Genomic DNA, 21,671 nt, shown 5'->3' with positions numbered 1-21,671 from the left:
TTCTTTGATAAGTTTTTCTTTTTTTTAGTTATATTTCCAAATCAATTTATCCTATCAAAATTCAGCTGGATTGAACAAAAAGTCTGCACTGTCAAATGTGAAGAAGGAACTTAGAAACTTAATCAATTACTACATGACTTAACCCAGAGATTGGAACCCTTCAGAAAGTGAAGTTAGAATGGACCAAAACCTACACCACCCTCTCACAGGAGAACGAGGGATAGACTGTGCACAGTGTAGATTTAAATAAATCTGGGAGAAATATGATAACAGAATATAGAGATATATGGCTACAAAACTGCAATTTCATTTTCATTTTATTGCTCCTGCTGATATTATCAAAATTTACAAGCAGAATACAAGTTATCTTCTACAATGATCACTGTAGAAAAAAACATATTCAAATTAACACCATAATCGCTTGGGGTTTTAAGAATTTGCACTTAATATTTTGGGGTAACCCACACCAATGTTGCCTGAACTCAGCAGCATTTATGGAGGGGAATAAACAGTTATTTCCCCTTAATACTCTCCTCCAGTCTATTTCCCCTTCTGAAGCTGCCTGACTGGCTGTGATCCTCCAATGTTTTGTGTGTGTTGCTCAAGATTTCTAACATTAAACAGAATGGATCTTGTTTTTAAAAGTTCTTGGAACATAGATCAAGCAAAAATATATAAGTTAGAACCAGGTATGTATAGTAGAAATATTTTGTTATTTACTTATCACCTTATATAATGCATACACTGTTTACTGAGAACAATCTATTATTCTGTAGTCCTACATGTGACAATTACTACCGAATCGATGGTTACAGCCAAGAGAAGATGACAATCAACAGTTAGATCTGTATGAGGTCAATGCAATAGCATCCTGATAGATGTCTTTATCCCAAAGCTCTTTAGACTGGTTCCTTTTTTGTTTAGATATCTTTGCAGCTCTTTTTTGATCGCTGACATTAAATTAGCCACTACTGTTATCACTGGCAGTGCAATCCAGACACTCTCAGTGCAAGAAAAAGTTCTCCTCAGGCTGGTTTAGGCTTTTCCTTTTTGCCCATCATCTCTGAATATCCGGGTCTTGACTCCTATGCCACTGTGAATGGTTTCCCTATCAAATCTGTGTAACATTCATGATTCCAAGTAGTTCTGTCGGATCTCTTCACAATCTTTGTCATTTTACCATGAACAACCCCAGCTAATCCTTTTGATCCACATAAATACAGTCCCTCGTAACTGGAACCTTCATGTGTACAGTACATATGAACCAATCTAACATTTCATCATGAGACAACCCTGTGTGTGGTTGAGTACAATACTGAAGCTTTGGCTCAGAAGGCTTTGTGGGAGGAGGTTGAATAGGTGGGTACAGACAAGGTTTTCCTTCGAGCTACTCACCCTATTAGAGTAACTGGTTCAGGCAGTGACATGCTCACCCTGCTGGATGTGGGAGATCAGGGAGTACGTAAAGCTGTAACTCCAGGCTGGCCATGTGAAGGAGCTTGAGATGGAGTTGGACGTACTTAAGATAATCCGGGATGCTCAAGGCATCAAAGACAAGAGCTTTGGTGCAGTGGTCACATCCAAGGTGCAGGCTGCGATAGTTGTGTGTCTGCCCAGAGAAGCAAGGGGAAAGGAGAGGGACAAATCTTCCTGTGGCCATTTCCCTCAGCAGCCTTTAGATATATCCTTTTAGATCAGGGGTTCCCAACCTTTTTATGCCATGGGCCAATATCATTAAGCAAGGGGTCCATGGACCCCAGGTTGGGAACCCTTGCTTTAGATATTTCTGGAGGAGACAGTCTTTCTGGGCACAGCTGGAGTAACCCCCAGGCTGAGGGTACTGAGGCTAAGTGGGAAAGGGAGAGAACAGGCAGGGCAATAGTGGTAGAAGATTCAATAGTTAGGAAGACAGACCAGAGATTCCACGGCTACAAAACAGACTCTAGAATTGTATGTCCCTGCCGGGTGCCAGGGTCTGCAGTACAATCTCAAGGGGGAGTGTGAGCAGCCAGAGTCACGATGCATGTGGAGATCAATGGCATCGATAGGAAGAGGGATTTGTCCTGCACCGTGAATTTAGGGATTTAGGGGAAAATTTCAAAAAGCAAGAGCCAAAGGATAGTAATCTCTGGATTTCTCCTGATGCCATGTGCTAAAGAGATCCGAGATAGGAAGACGACTCCCATGAAGCATTGGTTAAAGAGCTGGTGCAGGGGGTAGAGGTTCAAGTTCAAGTTTAGTGAGTTCTCTTCTGGAGTACAATTGATCTGTGTAAGAGAGATGGATTCCAATGAACTGGACGGGTGCCAATATCCTCAACTGGAGATTTGTTAGAACGACTCTGGAGGGTTTAAACTTGAGTGAAGGTTCCTGAGCTGTAGAGTGGCTGATGAAAATTTGTGGGATAATACCATAGCCAATGAGAGCAAATTTATTTGTCAGGAGCACAGTAAAGCGTGAGGAGAGACCACTGGTTTAAACCGTATTGACAATACAAGAGGCTTGATAGGCAAGGCGGATGAATTGAGGGCGTAAATTGGTTCTATGGACTGGAAGCGGTGTGCCACAGGGATCAGTGCTGGGCCCACAACTGTTCACAATATACATTAACAATCTGGAAGAGGGGACCGAGTGTAGTCTATATAGGTTTGCTGAAGATACTAAATTGAGTGGAAAAGCAAATTGTGCAGAAGATACAGAGAGTCTGCAGAGAGATATAGATAGGTTAAGTGAGTGGGCAAGGGTCTGGCAGATGGAGTACAATGTTGGTAAGTGCAAGGTCATCCACTTTGGAAGGAAAAATTAAAGACTAGATTGTTATTTAAAAGGTAAAAAAATTGCAGCATGCTGCTGTACAGAGGGACTTGGGGGTGCTTGTGCATGAATCACGAAAGGCTGGTTTTCAGGTGCAGCGGGCTATCAAGGAGGCAAATTGAATGTTGTCGTTCATTGCTAGAGGGACTGAATTTAAGAGCAGGGAGGATATGCTACAATTGAATAGGGAACTGGTGAGGCTGGATCTGGAGAATCTGGTCTCCTTACTTGAGGAAGGATATACTGGCTTTGGAGGCGGTGCAGAGAGAGTTCACCAGGTTGATTCCAGAGATGAGGGAGTTAGACAGTGAGGAGAGATTGAGTCGCCTGGAACTGTACTCGCTGTTATTCAGAAGAATAGATCTTTTAGAAACATATAAAAATATGAAAGGGATAGATAAGATAGAGGCAGGAAAGTTGTTTCCACTGGTAGGTGAAACTAGAACTAGGGGACAGCCTCAAGATTTGGGGGAGTAGATTTAGGAGGGAGATGAGGAGGAACTGCTTTTCCCAGAGAGTGGTGAATCTGTGGAATTCTCTGCCCAATGAAGCAGTGGAGGCTACCTCAATAAATATATTTAGACAAGTTTGGATAGATTTTTGCATAGTAGGGGAATTAAGGGTAATGGGGAAAAGGCAGGTAGGTGGAGATGAGTCCATGGCCAGATCAGCCATAATCTTATTGAATGGCAGAGCAGGCTTGACGGACCAGATGGCCGACTCCTGCTCCTATTTCTTATAGATATAATAGCCATTACAGAAACATGGCTCAGGGAAGGGCAGGGCTGGCAGCCAAGTGTTCCAGGATACAGTTGTTAGAAGTGAGGCAGCAGTACAAGAAAGGAGTGGGGGAAACATTTCCGTGATGAAAGTTGACATAACAATGGTCATCAAAGAGAATATTCTTAAGATATCATCCAGTTAGGCCATATGGGTAGAACTTAGAAAAGAAGGGGATGGTCACTCTGATGAGAATGAGTTACAGCCCCCTTCCCCCCCCCAATCATTAATGGGAACTGGAGGTGCTGATATATAGAGAAGTTGCAGCTAGTTGTAACTATAACATAGTGTTCAGTTCTGGTCACTTCACTGCAAGAAGGATGTGAAAAGCTTTAGAGGGTGCAGAAAAGACCTACCCAGAGCCAAGAGCATGTCTGATAAGGAAAGGCTGACTGAGCTAGGGCTTTTCCTCTTTGGGGCGAAGAAGGATGAGAGGTGACAACCAGCACATTTTCTTAGGCTGGCTGGCAATGGTTAATATGAGATGGCATAGTTTTAAGTTGATTGGAGAGAAGTATGGGAGGGATGTCTGAGGAAGGTATTTTTCCCTGGAGTGGTAGTGCATGGAACACACCACCAGAAGCAGATATGCGAGAGATATTTCAGAGATTCTTAGACGGGTGCATGGATGAATGAAAAATGAAGGGCCATGTGGGAGGGGAGGGTGAGATTGATGTTGAAGTGGGTTGAATGGTCAGCCAAATGGCTGCACTGTGCTGTACTGATCTTTGTTCTATAACAGGGAAGTATTAGTGGGAGACCTTAAATTCCCTAATATTGTCTGGGCCAACCAAGTTACGAAAGGCTTGGAAGGAGTGAAATTTGTGAATGTCCAAGAAAGCATCCTTTATCAATATATAGAGGGAGCTACTAAAGAGCGTGCAGCAGTGGACCACCTCCTGAGAAAATGTCTGTGGCAAGCACTTTGGATCCAGTGAACATAATTCCATCAGTTTTAAAATACCTATGGAGAAGGATACAACTGATTCAAGATCCTGTACTGGGGTAGAGCTAGTTTTGGTGTCATTACACAGGAACTTGCAGTGGTTGACAAGTCATCCAGCCATGATGTTGAATATTTCTCCTCTATGAAAGTAAAGTCTTGAGATCATGGATGGATCAAAGTTGTGCTCAGGCTCCAAAGTACAAGATTAGGGTGCTCCAACTGATGACAGTTCTTGCACCTGTGGTTGTCCAGGATACAGACAGCAACCTAGAGTTCCCACATTACATAGTTTGTATATTTCGTAAGCAGAGGTGACATAAGATGACATAACATAAACCAAATAATAGAAAAAATATATTGCAATTAATTTATTTGTGGATTATTTATTTATTTTGAATCGAGATACAGCGCAGAACAGGGCCTTCTGGCCCTTTGAGCCATGCTGCCCAACAATCCCTCAATTTAATCAGCGCCTAATCACTGGACAATTTACAATGACCAATTCACCTATTAACTGGTACGTCTTTGGAATATGGGAGGAAACAAGGAAACTGGAGCACCCAGAGGAAACCCATGTGGTCATGGGGAGAACGTACAAACTCCTTGCAGACGGCATGGGAATTGAGCCCGGGTCCATAGTAAAGCGTCGTGCTGACCACTACGCTACCATGCTGCTTCTTTACTTGTCCTGAGGGAATTTTAATTCCCTGGTTCTTTGTTTAAACCAAGTCCTTTTTTTTAAACTTACCACAGTTCTGTTTCCCAAGCTCCTTCTAAACTCAGCAGCACTAATTCCTACATTCCCTCCTCCTCATTAATAGGTTGAAAATGGTTAATATATTTCAATTATTCAGAATAGAAATTCAGAATCATTGCATTAAATTTCTGGTGTGGTTATGAGAGATTGAGCTAATAAGTTGTTGTGTATTCTAAAGAATAATTCAGTTAAGTCACAGTTCCTTCAGCACTGACTGCCAGAGAAATATAAAGAATAGATATGAAACCTGCATTTGTACGTGATAATAATGCAGACTTAATATTACAAAGTCAATCTTGGACTTTAGCTAGTAAATATAATAAGCAACATATCAATAGAAAAGGCACCTGACTGAATCAAAACAATGTCATTTCTTTTCAGAAGGAACTGAACAACCAGGAAAATTATGTTTATTTTATGCTTTTAAGAATGCATTAGGATAATTGCTAAAACAAATTACCTTCTGTGTTATGAGATTTGCTACAACATCTCTGGCATGTACATCAATTGTACAGATTGTCATAATCTTCTGGCGATCACTATGGGTGAGCTCTCCCAGTAGCATGTTTATAAGCACATTTAGCTGAGCAATCTGCAATAAAATTAATTATATTTGACTACTCAAAAAGATTGGATACAATACACTACATGTCATATTAGTTATTCCATAAAGTGCTTTACTTGCAAGACAACTCCCAGTCATCTATTGAGCCTTTGAGCAGCCAAAGCAAAAGAAAAACTGCATGTGGGAAACTTAATGCTACAACGTCAACCTTGGACTTTAGCTAGAAATGAAGAATCTTCTACTTTAATAGTAGGACATTGTACTTCAAAAATATGGATATTATCTGAACAATACTTAAAATAGATTTTTCTTTTGTGATCACAACAAAGTATGGTTCAAAACAAATGCAGGTATTTATCTGCATGGTAAGGATTCTATTGCTTGATCACCAAACGTGTAACAATGACAAGAAACTTAGGCCCACCGATATGCACAAAATAATCAGTAAAACGGGAAATATTAAGTCCATCAGACATAGGAACAAAATTATGCCATTCAGCCCATCAAGTCTGCTCCACAATTCCACCATGGCTAATCTATTATCTCTCTCAACCCTATTCTTCTACCTTTTCCCTGTAACCCTTGATGCCCTTACTAATCAAGAGCCTACGAAGCTCCACTTTAAAGATATCCAATAGTTTGGCCTCCACAGCTGTCTGTTGAAATCAATTTCACAGATTCACAGATGGCTAAAAAAAAAGTCTCCTCACCTCTGTTCTAACGGTACATCCTGGTACAGTATTTTGAAGCTGTGCCCTCTGGTCCTAGACTCCCCCACTATTGGAAAAATCATCTCCATGACCACTCTGTCTGGGCCTTTCAATATTTGATGGGTTTCAATGAGATGCTTCTTCATTCTTCTAAACTCCAGTGAGTACAGGCCCTAACTTTTGCTGTATTATATGGCTTTTCTTTTGCTTTATGCTGTCTCTGACTTCCTTTGTCATCCACAGTTGCCTCTTCTTCCCTTTAGAATACTACTTCTTCTTTGGGTTGTATCTATCCTGGGCCTTCTGGGTTCCTCCCAAAAACTCCAGACATTTGGCATCATCCCTGCTATTGTCCTCTTCCAATCAACTTTGGCCAGCTCATCTCTCATCCCTCTGTAATTTCCTTTTCTCTACTTTCATAGCGAGACATCTGACTTTACCTTCTCTCTCTCAAACTGCAGGGTGAATTCTATCATATCACTGTCTCCTAAGATTTTCTTTACCTTAAGCTCCCTAATCAAATTCAGTTTACTACACAACACCCAATCCAGAAATGCCTTTGCCCTAGTGGGCTCATTCACAGGTTGTTCTAAAAAAAGCCAGCTCATAGACATTCTATAAATTCCTTCTATTGTGATCTAGCAGCAACCTGATTTTCCCAGTCTACCTGCACATTGAAATCCCCTATGGGTATTGTAACATTGTCCTTTTTATATGCCTTTTCTATCTCCTGTTATACTTTATATCCCCCATCCTGGCTATTGTTTGTAGGTCTGTATATAGCTCCCATCAGGGTCTTTTTAACCCTTGCAGTTTCTTAACTCAACCTGCAAGGATTCTACATTTTCTGATTGTATATCACCTATTTTAAAGGATTTGATTTCATTATTTACCAACAGAGCCAACCCAACCTCTCTGCCTATCTGCCTGTTAATTTAATGCAATGTGTATCCTTGGATGTTAAGCTCCCAACTATAATCTTCTTTCAGCCACAACTCAGTGATGCCCACAATGCCTGCCAATCTCTAAGTGCACTACCAAAGATCATCTACCGTATACTGCATGCATTCAAATATAACGCCTTCAGTCCTGAATCCACCACCCTTTTCATTTTACCCTCATGTTAGACTTCATCTCGGCCCACTGACTGCAATCTTGCCCTAACATCTGCCTGCCCTTTTTTTTTACAGTCTCACTACACACTGTATCTACCTGCATAGCAACTGCTCCATCCTCAGCCCTATCACGCTGGTTCTCATCCCCCTGCCAAAATAAGTTAAAACCTTCCCCAGAGGCTCTGGCAAACCTGCCCCAAGATGATCAGTCCCACTTGGATTCAGGTAAAACCAGTCCTTTTTGTACAGGTCATACATTCCCCAGAAGAAACCCCAATGATTCACAAATCTGAAACCTGCAGTAGGTCCTCAGCCACACATTTCATCTGTCAAATCATCCTATTCTTATCCTCACTGGCATGAGGCACAGGCAGACTACTACCCTAAATGTCCTACTTTTCAGTTTTTTACCCAGCTCCCTATATTCTCTCTCCAGGACCTCATCCCTTTTCCTACCTATGTTGTTGGTACCAATATTTATCACGACTTCTGGCAGCTTAGTCTCTCCCTTTAGAATAATGTGGACCCAATCCAAGACATTTCTAACCCTGGCACCTGGGAGGCAACATACCACCTGGGTGTTTCTTTCACATCCACAGAACCTCCTGTTTGCTCCTCTATGGAATTCTCTATCACTACTGCATGTCTCGTCTTCCCACTTCCCTTCAGAGTCATAGAGCCAGACACGGTGCCAGAGAACCCACCGTTATGCTTTCCTTTGGTAGGTCTTTCCCCCATCCCCCAACAAAATTGAATAAGTACGTACTGTTGCTAATATAATTCTGAGTACCTGAGCTTGCAGAAACTGGCAGAGCAACACAGCACTCCAGTATTCTGTTCACCAACAGATGGCTCGGTTTGCTAAAGCATAACCTCAAAAGATAGGCAGTGGCTCCAGTTCAATGTCTCCCAGTAGTTCTTATAAAATGTCAACCATTTCTCCCCTTAAAGTGGTGCTATATGTCAAAAATCTTCAAAAATTTCTTATTGCAACTAAATTAGTAATGATTAAACAAAGCAGATAAGGAGCTCCTTCCAGCTGCTGAAGATTTGATCCCCCCCAATCCCCTTATCATATGACATGTTCTGCATCATCAAGGTAAAATTTGCTAGCACCAAAGCCCATCAAACTTGTCCAGTCTGTACACATCTGATGCTCAATAGCATTTCATAGCCTAATGCACTTCCCAACATGCTAGTCAGCATGATCAAGTCTACAAACTTTCATCATCATGATTGTTCTTGGCAATTTTTTTTTCTACAGAGGTGATTTGCCATTGCCTTCCTTTGGGCAGTGTCTTTACAAGATGGGTGAGCACAGCCATTATCAATACTCTTCAAAGACTGTTTGCCTTGCGTCAGGGGTCGCATAAACAGGACTTGTGAATGCACCAGCTGCTCATCCAACTACTCACCACCTTCAAGTCACCCATGGCTTCAGTGACTCTGATCGGTGGGGACATAAGTACTACACTTTGCTCAAGGGTGACCTGCAGCATAGCGGAGGGGGGGAGAGTGCCTTACACCTCACCACCCCTCATGCTCACATCACTTAATTCGGCTCCCAATACCGCCCAAATAAACAGCAGTATACAGCCAAAATTATTAGTCCTGACATTTACACATGACTAATAAACTTCTAGTTAAAAGAAGCTCACTTGTTTTTTGTAATACTCTTTTAAAGCTGTTTCAAAGCCTTCCTGGAGACGGTCAAAAGCAATTTCAGCGTCTGTGGTCCACCATATCTGAGTCCCAGTCAAAGCCACTTGTGCTGGATAATCAAATAACCATTGATCTCGTGGCTTCTCTTCATAATCTATGACTGCTTCCACGATCTCTACTTTCACCTTGGTTCGCATTGCCTCCTCAAGCTGATGCAACCAATATTCAACCTAGCAACAAAGAAAAAAATCACCCTGGTTTGGAGCATGCATCTTCTTGTAAATGTAAGTTCTGGTGTATAAAATGGAAGAATCTATACCAGATTTACCATCACAGACAAATGGCAGGAAATGTGTTGCTTTGAGATAGCACTAAGGTGTAAAGGCATAAAGTTAGTATAAATTATAACAAGCAAAGCAAAAGGAATAAGTAATTTGGTAGTGTTCATGGGTTCATTGACCATTCAGAAATCTAATGGAGTAGGGGAAGAAACTGTTACAAAATCATTCAGTGTGGGTCTTCTGGTTGCTGCACCTCCTCCCAGATGGTAGTAACAAGAAGAGTGCATGGGTCCTGAAAGATGGATGCTACCTTCTTAAGGAACTCCCTCTAGAAGAGGGAAAACAAAACAGATTTTTTTCCTGCTTACATCAAAGTTGCTGGTGAACGCAGCAGGCCAGGCAGCATCTATAGGAAGAGGCGCAGTCGACGTTTCAGGTCGAGACCCTTCGTCAGGACTTTTTTTTCTGTCTTAACTCCATCTTTCACTCCTGGTTGATTCACTTCCTACTTAAATTTCAAGACATCATTTTGACAGTTCATAATTCCCTACTCCCAATCAGTACAGCTTTACTGTGAATAGAGATCCCACGACACCTCTATTACACTGAATCTCCAATCATCTGGGAGACAGCCTCCCAGAGGCACACTCCGAAAGTGATTAGGTTGGAAGAAACAGTGCATCTTGGGTGCAGGCAAAGAAGGATCTTTATTTGGTGGAAGAAAACTCTCCCTATATTACGAATAGCATCTATAAGTGAACTACAATCAGCATATGCAAAATTATTTTTCATGGAAAGAAGGATATCCAAGCTGTAATTTTGGTGCAGTGGGCCAGTAAAAATGCCTAGACTATGTAACATGTGTTTTTCCATATTTAAATATTCTGTGAATTGCCCTTACAACACTTGCTAAAGACCATGCTCGAAGTGCTAAAGAAAAACAGACCTTGGAGATGCAAGGATCATTAGGAAGTGATTGGTGGAAGAGGCATTAATAAAAATCTCTTTTGATTATAACCAAACTAGTATAGACTCAAAATATTCCATTCAGTACTTTGACAAAGAACATACTTCATCATTCATCAAATGTATTTCTTTGCAAAATTTTAATCAACTAATTAGTAGAATAATTAGCAACAAATTGATGATTTTTTTACCTAGTGATGCATATCTGAAAGTTATAATAGAGACAACAATCTACACATTAAAAAAAATCTACATGGGATCTTGAATTATGCAATTAAGAGCAAAGACAAAGGAGTGAAATTAGCCTAAATAGTACATTATATCAAATATAGGTACGATGGGCTGAATGGTTTCCTCTACCGCAGATTTTAAACAGTTTAGGCTTTGTAGATTCTTATACAACTCTGTATACAGTTGCGCAGTATACAAAAAAAAAATCCAATGAAATAAAAACTTCCAAATATGCCTAGTGTTAAAATACATTGTATGAGAAACTCAAAAATCCTTACCTGTCCTTCACAGAAACAGGGCGGTAAAAGCTACACATATTCACCTCCTCGACTGTACATTCCTACTGCTTTAGACCAACATCTTCAAATTTTAAATCAGCTAAATTTTCAAACATCTTAAGTAAATGCTTTGTCACCTGTTCAGACAGAATAGAAATACAACTGAAAAAAAAAGCTTCATTCTCTCAAACTTATTTTATGCCTGCCCCTTGAGCTTCCTCAACCAAATCAAGTCTCAGATTAAAGACCAAGTAATGTTGAAAGAATCTGAAGCAGGAGCAGACCACAGGCACCACCACAACCCCTTACCCCGACCCTCTCCACAAGCATGCTCAGTCAATCATTAGAATAGCAAACCATATATCCCAACCCCTCTTGGAGTCAGGGAATGCCAAAGAATGTTAAATCTCCTCCATTAAGCAATTTCTTCACATCAGTGATAAAATCCCGACTTTTATCCCGAAAATGTGAATTCTAGATGTTGATTAAACAGACTAAGGAAATGGCCTCCCAGCATCTATCCTGTCATTCCCTTTCAGATCTGGTCTACTTCAATGAGATTGCATTTCATCCTTCTCAACTCCTCACTCTGTACAATGTCTTCAGGGAGAGACTGATTACTCCAGACAAGTTCAAACTAGATAGAATTTCACAATTGTTAATGTTCAGGACATCTAGAGATTACGATGGACTATGGTAGTCTTTACCTGTTTTGGTTGACCTCCTTTGGAAATAATTTCTAATAGATCCACCGCAGAAACAAAGTAAAATCTTGGAAATGTGAGTTGTTTTGTCTCCAGATATTCAGATAAAGCTTTTTCACAAAGAGCCGACCTGCAAACAGATTGAAAGAAGGTTAAAATGAATTGTTTAAAATCCTGTGGGATATTACTAGAGCAATGAAATTACAAAATAAAATGATTTTATCCAATAACTTTACAATAATTTTCAATTACAAAACAAAAATGCACTAATGCAAGTTCCAGAACAAGACAATATAATCAAATACTAAAGTTTGTGGCAGCATATACATTGGGTCCCATAAATCTCCACCTACTTCAGATATCTTCAGATCTTCCCCAAAAGTTAAGGGGGTAAAGTATTCATTGACTATGCATTTGGCTGAGCTTTTATTACCTAGTCCAAGCTCAAGAGTAAATGTGCCAAACATTGAACTATTAAAAGTTTTCTAGTTCTGAACACATTTATTTCCAAGAGGTAAGCTGGTACAGCCTCACAGTAAGAAACTGTCTGATGCAATCTATAAAAAACAGGTGAAGTTAGCAACACTTTTGAAGCAACATTAGCAGTAGGAAATTGAAGCCCTGGTTCACAACCATCCAATTACCAGAATAAATGAGAGTGGATAAATGTGAAATTGCTCAGCAAATGTGGTGCATGATAGGAATTAAGACACTAGAACAGGGTTAAAACTCACCACTTTTCTTCTCCTTCCCTGCCCTTGTGACCTGCCCATTCCCTCACCTGTTTCCCCACCTCCTTCCTTTAATTCCCTTTTGTACTGACCTCTCCAAACAGATTTCTTCTTCAGCTCAATGCCTCTTCCACCAATCACCTTCTAGCTTCTCACTTAATTCCCTTTCATTCACCCCTCCCCAACCCACTTACATTTGAAACAGGAGCAGAATTAGGCCATTCGTCTCATCGGGTCTGCTCCATAATTCAATCATGGCTGATTTATCTTTTCTCTCAGCCCCATTCTCCTGCCATCTCCCAGTATCTTTGATGCCCTTGCTAATTAAGAGCCTATCAGCCTCCACTTTAAATACATCCAATGCATTGGCCTCAACAGCCATCTGTGGCGAAGAATTCCACAAATTCATCACTTTTTTAGCAAAAGAAATTCCTTCACATCTCTTTTTCAAAGGGACATCCTTCTACTCTGAGGCTATGCACTCTGCTCCGAGACTCTCCCTCCACTGGAAACATCCTCAGTATGTCCACACTATCTAGGATGTGGTAGGTTTCAATGTGATTCCTCTTCATTCTTCTAAACCCCAACAAGTACAGACAAAGAGCCAACAAACACTCCTCATACACTAAGCCTTCCATTTCTGGGATCACTCATGAACTTGCTCTGGATCTTTTTCAATGTCAGCATGTCCTTTCTTGTATTTGGGGCACAAAGCTACTCATAATACTTCAGATGTGGTCTGACCAGTGCCTTGTACAGTGTCAGCATTACACCCTTGCTTTCATACTCTGGTCTTCTCAAAATGAGTGCAAAGATTACATTTGCCTTCGTTACTACTGATTCAACCTGCAAGTTAACCTTTAAGGAATCCTGCACAATGACTCAAGTCCCTTTGGATCTCAGATTTCTGAATTTGCTTCCCATTTTTAGTCCTTCTACAAAATTGCATGACTATACACTTCGTGACATTATACTCCATCTGCCACTCCTTTGCTCATTCTTCTAACCTGTCCAAGTCCTTCTGGAAATTCCATTTACTCAAAAGTACCTTCCTCTCAACCTGGTGAACGCAGCAGGCCAGGCAGCATCTGTAGGAAGGACGTTTCAGGCCGAGACCCTTCGTCAGGACTCTTTCAGGCCGAGACCCTTCGTCAGGATCTTCCAGCATCTGCAGAATTCCTGTTGTTTCCTCTCAACCTATTTCTGTGGCATGCACAAAATTAGCCATAAATCCATCAATTCCGCCATCCAAATCATTGACATACAACGTGAAGAGTGGACCCAACGCCGAACACTACCAATCGTCAGAAGTTAATCAGAAAACACCCATTTATTCTCACTCTTTGTCTCCTGCCAGGTGGCCAATCTTCTATCCATGCAACTGGTGGTTGAAAGATCCACACCTTCCACACGTCCAGTAAGGATAGGAAGATCAGATTCAGAACCGGGATTTCACTGCCATCTACACCCTGGACACCTTCAGACTGCAAATTGCACAGCCACTAGCTTCAGCCTGGACCTCGACTGCGAGCACCTCCAGGCCAAGACTTCACTCGCTGCCACTGAATCCCCAGTCTTCCATTTCCCCACCACCACTCTCCCCCCACCATCACATCTGGAGTCCTCGAAGCTTTCATCTTCCTCCCACCCCACCTTCCCTGAACACCCCAACCCCTCTCCCTTCCTCTGACACCACCAACTCTCCTCTCCCTCTAATTTTGCTCTAATCCTTGCCATGTCTTTACCATTTCCTCTGACTATCCCCTCTCATAGTCAGAAGTTCTGCCCTCAGCAAGGGCGTCATCTTTGTTCCCCTTCGTTCACACGTCACTGAGTACCGAGCATGCCACAATGTTGAGCAGTTCTTCCATCACCTCTGTCTCCAAGCCCACACCTTTGGCAAGACCTGCTTCTCAACCCTCATCTTCAACCTTCCTCCTCTTGGGCACCCCGCTCTGGTTCTCTGACTGCTCTGGATCTTTTCATCTCGAATTGCCGACGAGACATCACTGTCTCGAATACACCTCTCCACTCTCCTCCTTGAACCTTACCCCCTCTGAATGCACTGCCCTCCACTCTCTCTGCACCAATCCCAGCCTTACCATCAAACCCGCAGACAAAGGGGATACTGTTGTAAAACTGGATGGGTAGACATGGGCACCCGCATGGACCCCAGCAATGCTGGTCACTTCGTTGGCTATGTGGAGCAATTCCCCATGTTCCACAAGCCTTCCTCGGTAATATTCTCCAACTCTTCCTCCATTTCATTGACAACTGCATTGGTGCTACTTCACCATTCTCCACAACTTCCACCTTCTCCAAAGCGATCCTACCACTAAACACATCTTTAACTCCCCCCACCTCTCCCCTTTCTTCAGGGATTGCTCCCTCCGCAATTCCTTTGTCCATTTGTCCCTCCCTACTAACCTCCCTCAAGGCACTTATCTGTGCAAGTGACCCAAGTGCTACAACTGCTCATACACCCCTACCCTCACCTCCATTCAGGGCCCCAAACCGTCCTTCCAGACAAGACAACACTTCACCTGCCACCTTGCTGGGTGTGTCGACACTGTCCAGTGCTACTGATGCAGAGTCCTCTGCACTAGTGAGGCCTGCTGTAAACTGGAGGACAGCTTCGTCAAGCAACTCTGCTTCATCCTCCAAAAGCGGAACTTCCCAGTGGCCAAAAATTTTAATTCCCATTCCCGTTCTGACATGTCAGTCCATGGCTTTCTCTTGTGTTAAGATGTGGCCACCCTCAGGGTGGAGGAGCAATGCCTTATATTATGTCTGGGTAACCTCCAACCTGATTGCATAAATATCGATTTCTCTTTCCAGTTAAAAAGAATTCTCTCCCCTCTTCCACTATTCCCCACTATGGCCTTTTACCTCTTCTTACTTGTTTATCTCTTTCCCTGGGGTCCCCTCCGCCTTCCCTTTCTCCTTTGATCCACTCTCCTCTATCAGATTTCTTCTTCTCCAACCCTTTACCTTTCCCACCCACCAGGCTTCACCTATCGACTCCATCTAGCCCCTTTCCCCTCCCTCCACCTTTTTCCTGTTTCCTGGCATCTTCCCCCAAGCTTCTTAGTCCTGAAGAAGGGTCTCGGCCTGAAATGTTGACTGTTTATTCATTTCCATAGATGCCGCCTGACCTGATAAGCACCTCCAGCATTTTGTGTGTGTTGCTTCTCTTCACGCTGGTATCTTTCCTGTAATACCATAGGCTCTTATCTTGTTGACCAGTCTCATGTGTGGCATCTTGTCAAATCAAACTAAACAACATCCACTGATGTTCCTTTGTCTATCTTGCCTGTTATCCCTTCAAAGAATTCCAAATTTGTCAGCAAGATTTCCCCTTAAGGAAACCATGTTGACTTTCACCTTTTTTATCACGCACCTCCAAGTACCCTGAAACCTCATCCTTAATAATGGACCCTAAAATCTTCCCAACCACTGAAGTCAGGCTTACTGGCCTAAAATTACTTTGCTTTTGTCTCCCACCCTTCTTAAAGATTTTCCAGTCTTCCAGAACCATTCCTGAATCTAGTAATTCTTGAAAGAATCAATACTAAAGCACAATCTCTTCAACTACCTCGCTCAGAAGCTGGGCTTAATCCATCCACTCCGTGTGACTTATCTACCTTCAGATATTTCAGCTTCCCAAGCACCTTCTCGGTAACAGCGACTAAACTCACTTAGGTCCATGACACTGTCAAATTTCTGACATACTGCTGGTGTCTTCCACAGTGAAAACTGATACAAAATAGTAATTCAATCAATCTGTCATTTCTTTGTCCCGCATTACTACAGTATCATTTTCCAGTGGTCCAGTGTCCTCTCTTCCCTTTCTTTTATTCTTAATATATATGAAAAAATACTTTTGGTGTCTTCTTTTATATTATTCGCTAGCTTACCTTCATATTTCATTTTTTCTCTTCTTAAAGCTTTTTGGAGTTGCCTTTTGTTGGCTTTACAAAGCTTCCCGATCGTCTGGCTTCTAAGTTTTAGTATATTATATGACTTATTTTGCTTTTATACTGTCTATGACTTCCCTTGTCAGACACAGTTGTCCCATCCTCCCATTACAATGCTTCTTCTGCTTTGCGATAAACCATCGTGCATCTTCCGAATTGCTCCCAGAACCTCCAAATTGCTGCTCCACTGTCATCATTGCTCATTTCCTCTTCCATTCAACCTTGCCCAGCACCTCTTTCACACCTCTGTACCTCCCTTTGCTCCACTGTAATACCGACATGTCATATTTTAACTTCTCCTTCTCAAACTGCAGGGTGAATTCTATCATATTATGATCACTGCCTCCTAAGGGTTCCTTCACTTTAAGCTCTCGAATCAAATCTAGTTTATTACACAACACCCAACCTGGAATTGCTTTTCCTGAATGGGTTCAACCACATACACCTTTAAAAAAAACAATCACAGTGGCATTCTACAAATTCCCTCCCTTAGGATCCAGCACAAACCTAATTTTCCCAATCTACCTGCATATCAAAAACCCACATGGCTATTGTAACATTATCCTTTATGTGTGCCTTTTCTAATGTTAATTGTAATTTGTATCCCACATCTGGGCTACTGTTCTGAGGCTTGTATATAACTCCCATCTCGGTCCTTTTATCTACCCACATGGATTCTCCATCTTCCGATCTCATGTCACTTTTTTCTAAGGATTTGATTTCATTTGTTATTTTTTAACCAACAAAGCCACCCACCCCCTCTGCCCATCTGCCTGTCCTTATGATACAATGTACACCCTTGGATGTTAAGTTCCCAATTATAATCTTCTGTCAGCCATGTCTCAGTGATGCCCACAACATCTTACCGGCCGATCTCTAACTGTGCTATAAGATCATCTACCTTGTTCCATATACTGCGTGCATTCATATGTAACATCTTCAGTCCAGTATTCATCACCCCTTTCAATTTTGTCTGTATGTTGCCTATCATTAAATTTTTTAATCCTTTCTAAATTTTTTGTCTTATTCTTTCTTCGGGAGACTTCTGTACCCCTTTTGCACTTCCCTTCCCTGTTACATTGTCCATACTTTTCCAAGCTGTTGAACCCACTTCCCTATTATTCAATTTAAAGCCCTATCCACAGCCCTATTTATGCAACTCACCAGGACCCTGCATGATTAAGGTTGAGCCCACCCCATTGCAAAAGCTCCCTCCTTCCCCAATACAACACACACAAAATGCTGGAGGAACTCAGGTCAGTCAGCATCTATGGGATTGAATAAGCAGCCAATGTTTCAGGCTGAGACCCTTCTTTGGGACTCCTTACACAATACGGGTGCCAATGTCCCACAAATTCATACCCACCACTCTTGGACTTTTAGCTCTCTGATCTTATGAACTCTGTGGCAACTTGCTCATGACTCAGGTAGCAATCCAGAGGTTACCACCTTTTTGGTTCTGCATTTTAATTTAGTCAAATTCCGCTGCACAAGTTCCCTTTTCAGGACCTCTTTTCTTGTTCTTCCTACATTACTGAACCAGAACAACTGGATATTTCCACTCCCACTCCAAATTCCTCTATAGGTCAGATGAGATACCCTGCAATCAGGCACCAGGTAAGCAGTGTAGACTTCAGGACTCTCAATCCTTACAAAAGAGAATTATATCCATTTCCCCCGAATATAAATTGCTCCTGGAACCACAGTACCACGGCTTGGTTACTTATTATTCTTCCATCCCCAACTCTCACCCTCACAGGAAGCAGCAAGCTCAAGGGCTGAGGCTCCTCCAGCACTACCTCCTGGATTCTGCTGCCTGCCTTACTTCCAGTTTACACCCTCTTGCCTCAGACCACACACCAGATTGGAAGCAGTTAAATCTAATAGACGTGACTGTCTCCTGAAGCAGTGTCCGGGTAACTCTCTCCTTTCCTGATGCATCGCAGTATTAGAAGCTCAGATTCCAGGTCATCAACACCATCGCAATATTGATAAGTAATTATCACCTTTGTTGAAGAGCTTCTAATTTTTCCAACAATCCAAGGTTGTTTGTTGCATCAATTACTTTCCTATTCTTGATGGCCAAAGATATTAAATCCTGAAAAGAAAACAACAGTTATTTCAATGTCTAAACATAAAACACCAGAGAAAAACAGCTGCCAAATTTTGTCTTCACCCATTGAGAATCAATAGCTGCATTTCATAAATAGTCCATATCATAGAACATCTTTTCTAATATCTTGCTTATAAAGAAAAACTGAATGATTATCAGTCTGCATCATAGAAAGCAAAGCATGGGACATTGCATGAAGGCATAAATTACAGAACTAATAGCTTATCTTCAGCACCTTGAAATCCACATCAACCTCATCAAATCTTTTGGCATCCTGAGGAAGCTGACTTCTGATATCTTCAGACCCAGTGAAGATGCTGTGTAAATGAGCCCATGTCCGCTGTACTTCCATCCAAATGGAGATGACTAAATCGCCAATCATCAATTTCTTTTGCCAGCTGCTGACATCAATTAAGAAGTATTCCACGTGTTGGCTCATCAAAATGTTTTGCAGTTGAACCTGTATATCTCAGTAAGGAAAACAAAGGTCAAAATTTATGCCTTGCTTATGGTAATAAACTACAAACTTTTGCATTCTTGCCTTTAGCAGGTTGCGATTAGGAGATTTATGAAACAATTTCATAGATCATAACTGGAAGTTTTTTAAAAAAGTAACAACAGTATCATTGGTGTCATCTGGCAGGTGACCACTTCAGGTATTACCAGAGTTTTGGATCACAACAGGCATCCTTGCTTATTACAAATTAACATCTATGTAATCATTTGCCAACTACAATGCTGTGGTTGATTCTATGAAGAAAGCCTGAAGTTCTATTCACGTTTAATATTGTAAGCAGAAAAGTTTATTGTATTGGTGAGTGAATAATTAAATTTTGTAATGAAAACAACAAAGTGAGGAGAAAATTTGAGGAAGAAAATGTCATGGAATTAGCAGCAACAAATCAGCTCTTCACCCCAAAGTTCTAAAATTATTTGTGTCTACATTTAGGATTTGAACCATGAGCGCTGACATTTACCCTCCATTCCAAAGGAAGTCAGTGTTTCTACGTTACTGTTATTTATCTGATGAGTGCATGGTCCGGCTTGTTATCCGACATGCGTGCCTTATCGCTCTGAAGCCAAATAGCAATTGAAACGCCTTTTACCTAAACTTTGGTCCTGAACTTCCTGTGCGTCCTACCTCTTATTGTTTGAAAAGTTGCATAATACCCGCTCTTTGATGAAGCTTGCTTCAATACACGCTTCTTCAGGTCTCTTTTCCCTATTTTAGAACACTACTGTCGGGAACATGTTTACTTTGTTGAAGACATACAAGTTGCTGTCACAGTATCGGACTATTCAGTTTTTAGCCTTTGTGCAATTCAAAGGAATTCTAAATTATGACCTGTCACTTCATTAAATTTCCAATGCAACAGCAAAGAAATACAAAAATACATAACTAAAGCTCTCAAGCAGCGTCCTGCAGTATATTAATAGCTTAATATGGTGAAAGAAAACGTGAAATCTAAAATATAAATAAACTTCTATTTATTCCATTTTTGAAATGCTATGGCCATTTTTATAAAACCAATAATTTAATTCATGCACAAGCTGGTTCAAGTGACTGTATTAAAACTTTGAGAACAAAAACATCAAGGTACTCCTACATCACAACAACAAAAAACAGTGTTTATGGCCTGGCACATAATATAATTTGTCATTTTAATTAATTTTTAAACTTCCACTTTTCAAATAAACCACCATTTTACCTTTAACAATAAATTAATTTCTATCAATAAGCTTTCACTTTAAAACAATCAGAAATTATGGCTTTACAAAACATACCATTAATTCATATCACAAGGTGCAACACCAATATATATGAGATATCAACAGGACAAACAGTCTAAGGTTTGATGGTGAAACTGCATTTTAATAACATCTTGGCAATAATATAGCTAAAAATCCCCAGGGATATGTTTCTTTGTACTTTTAAATAGGCCCTGATAAATATTTAACATCCTCTTCAAATAGCAGCTAAAAATAATTTAAATCTCTTCCAAGCAACAAAAGAATGAATTCATTTTCAGACATAAAATGATCTCCAAGTAAAGTGGCAGTAAGTTTGCACCTGATTATCTTCCAGAGTTTCAACGAGGTTTGCATCAGACTTGAGCAATGGAGTTCCGGTGCTGTTGTGTATTTCATATGAAAACTCCATTACACTCCATATTTGAGCAATTTCTCCCAGCACCTGAAGAAGCAGTAAAACTTTCACTCAAGTTTGAATGCTGGTAGCAAAGAGCTGTAACAGAATAATATACACACGCATATACACATACACAAATATTTATTTATTTATTATATTACCTTTTCTATGGCCATTTCCTTTACTGCCTTATCTACGATGTTTCTAACTTCGTCTTCTACCCTGTACAGCTGCAGACCTAACAAGTCCCCCAGGGTGGTGTCATCATCCATGTTGAAGCTGACCTGTTGGAATGAGATTCAGGTTTCGATTGTTTTGGAAAGAGAAGTAAAACTTCCTTCTTTGGAAGCTAACATAAATCAACATTACACAGGCAGTCAGAAAAATCTTTTGTCTTACCCCTGTTGCATTCATTAATTGCTGCCAGTGCCTCGACCTGACTGCAGGATTCTGCAGCTCAGTCACAGCCCGAAGGGAAATCAGCATATTTTTAACAGTGGATGCTAATCCAGCATAAACATTCCATGCTCAAACCTCCTTATCAAGAGCTTTCATCTCCTATCGGAAGAGTAAAGCTTGTTAAATTACAATACTGTGCATATTCTAAACAATCTACATTCAGATCATTCATACCTTTGTAAATCTTCGCAGTTCCATGTCCATCTGTTCAATATTGATTTGCTTCCACTGCGTTTTAGTCCAATCATCAATACTGGTCTATAACAAGTTAAAGAATACCACGCTTAGAAACTAAAAACAACAAAGACAAAACCTTAATACATTTACTTGTTTAATAAATCTACCTTAACAATTTATCATATCCTGACCCAATAGAGTGCTTATGTGGCATTACTCATAATCATGTATCGGCTACGTTTTAATGCTCTATAAC

At 41.0% G+C, this 21,671-nt stretch overlaps 1 protein-coding gene across 1 annotated transcript in view; it reads right to left on the bottom strand.

Annotated features, from left to right (window-relative positions):
- The window catches only part of dnah9l (dynein, axonemal, heavy polypeptide 9 like), a 317,674-nt gene that overhangs the window by 215,234 nt on the left and 80,769 nt on the right, over nt 1–21,671 (bottom strand). The window contains 11 exon segments of the mRNA XM_063052593.1: nt 5,758–5,889; nt 9,346–9,579; nt 11,106–11,176; nt 11,179–11,242; nt 11,813–11,939; nt 18,524–18,615; nt 18,866–19,090; nt 20,702–20,824; nt 20,941–21,063; nt 21,179–21,337; nt 21,413–21,491. Coding sequence (XP_062908663.1) covers nt 5,758–5,889; nt 9,346–9,579; nt 11,106–11,176; nt 11,179–11,242; nt 11,813–11,939; nt 18,524–18,615; nt 18,866–19,090; nt 20,702–20,824; nt 20,941–21,063; nt 21,179–21,337; nt 21,413–21,491 — 1,429 coding nt within the window.

Source organism: Mobula hypostoma, chromosome 6, assembly GCF_963921235.1.
Source record: "Mobula hypostoma chromosome 6, sMobHyp1.1, whole genome shotgun sequence".
In the NCBI taxonomy this organism is placed as follows: domain Eukaryota; kingdom Metazoa; phylum Chordata; class Chondrichthyes; order Myliobatiformes; family Myliobatidae; genus Mobula; species Mobula hypostoma.
This window is presented reverse-complemented; position numbering and strand designations above follow the sequence as displayed.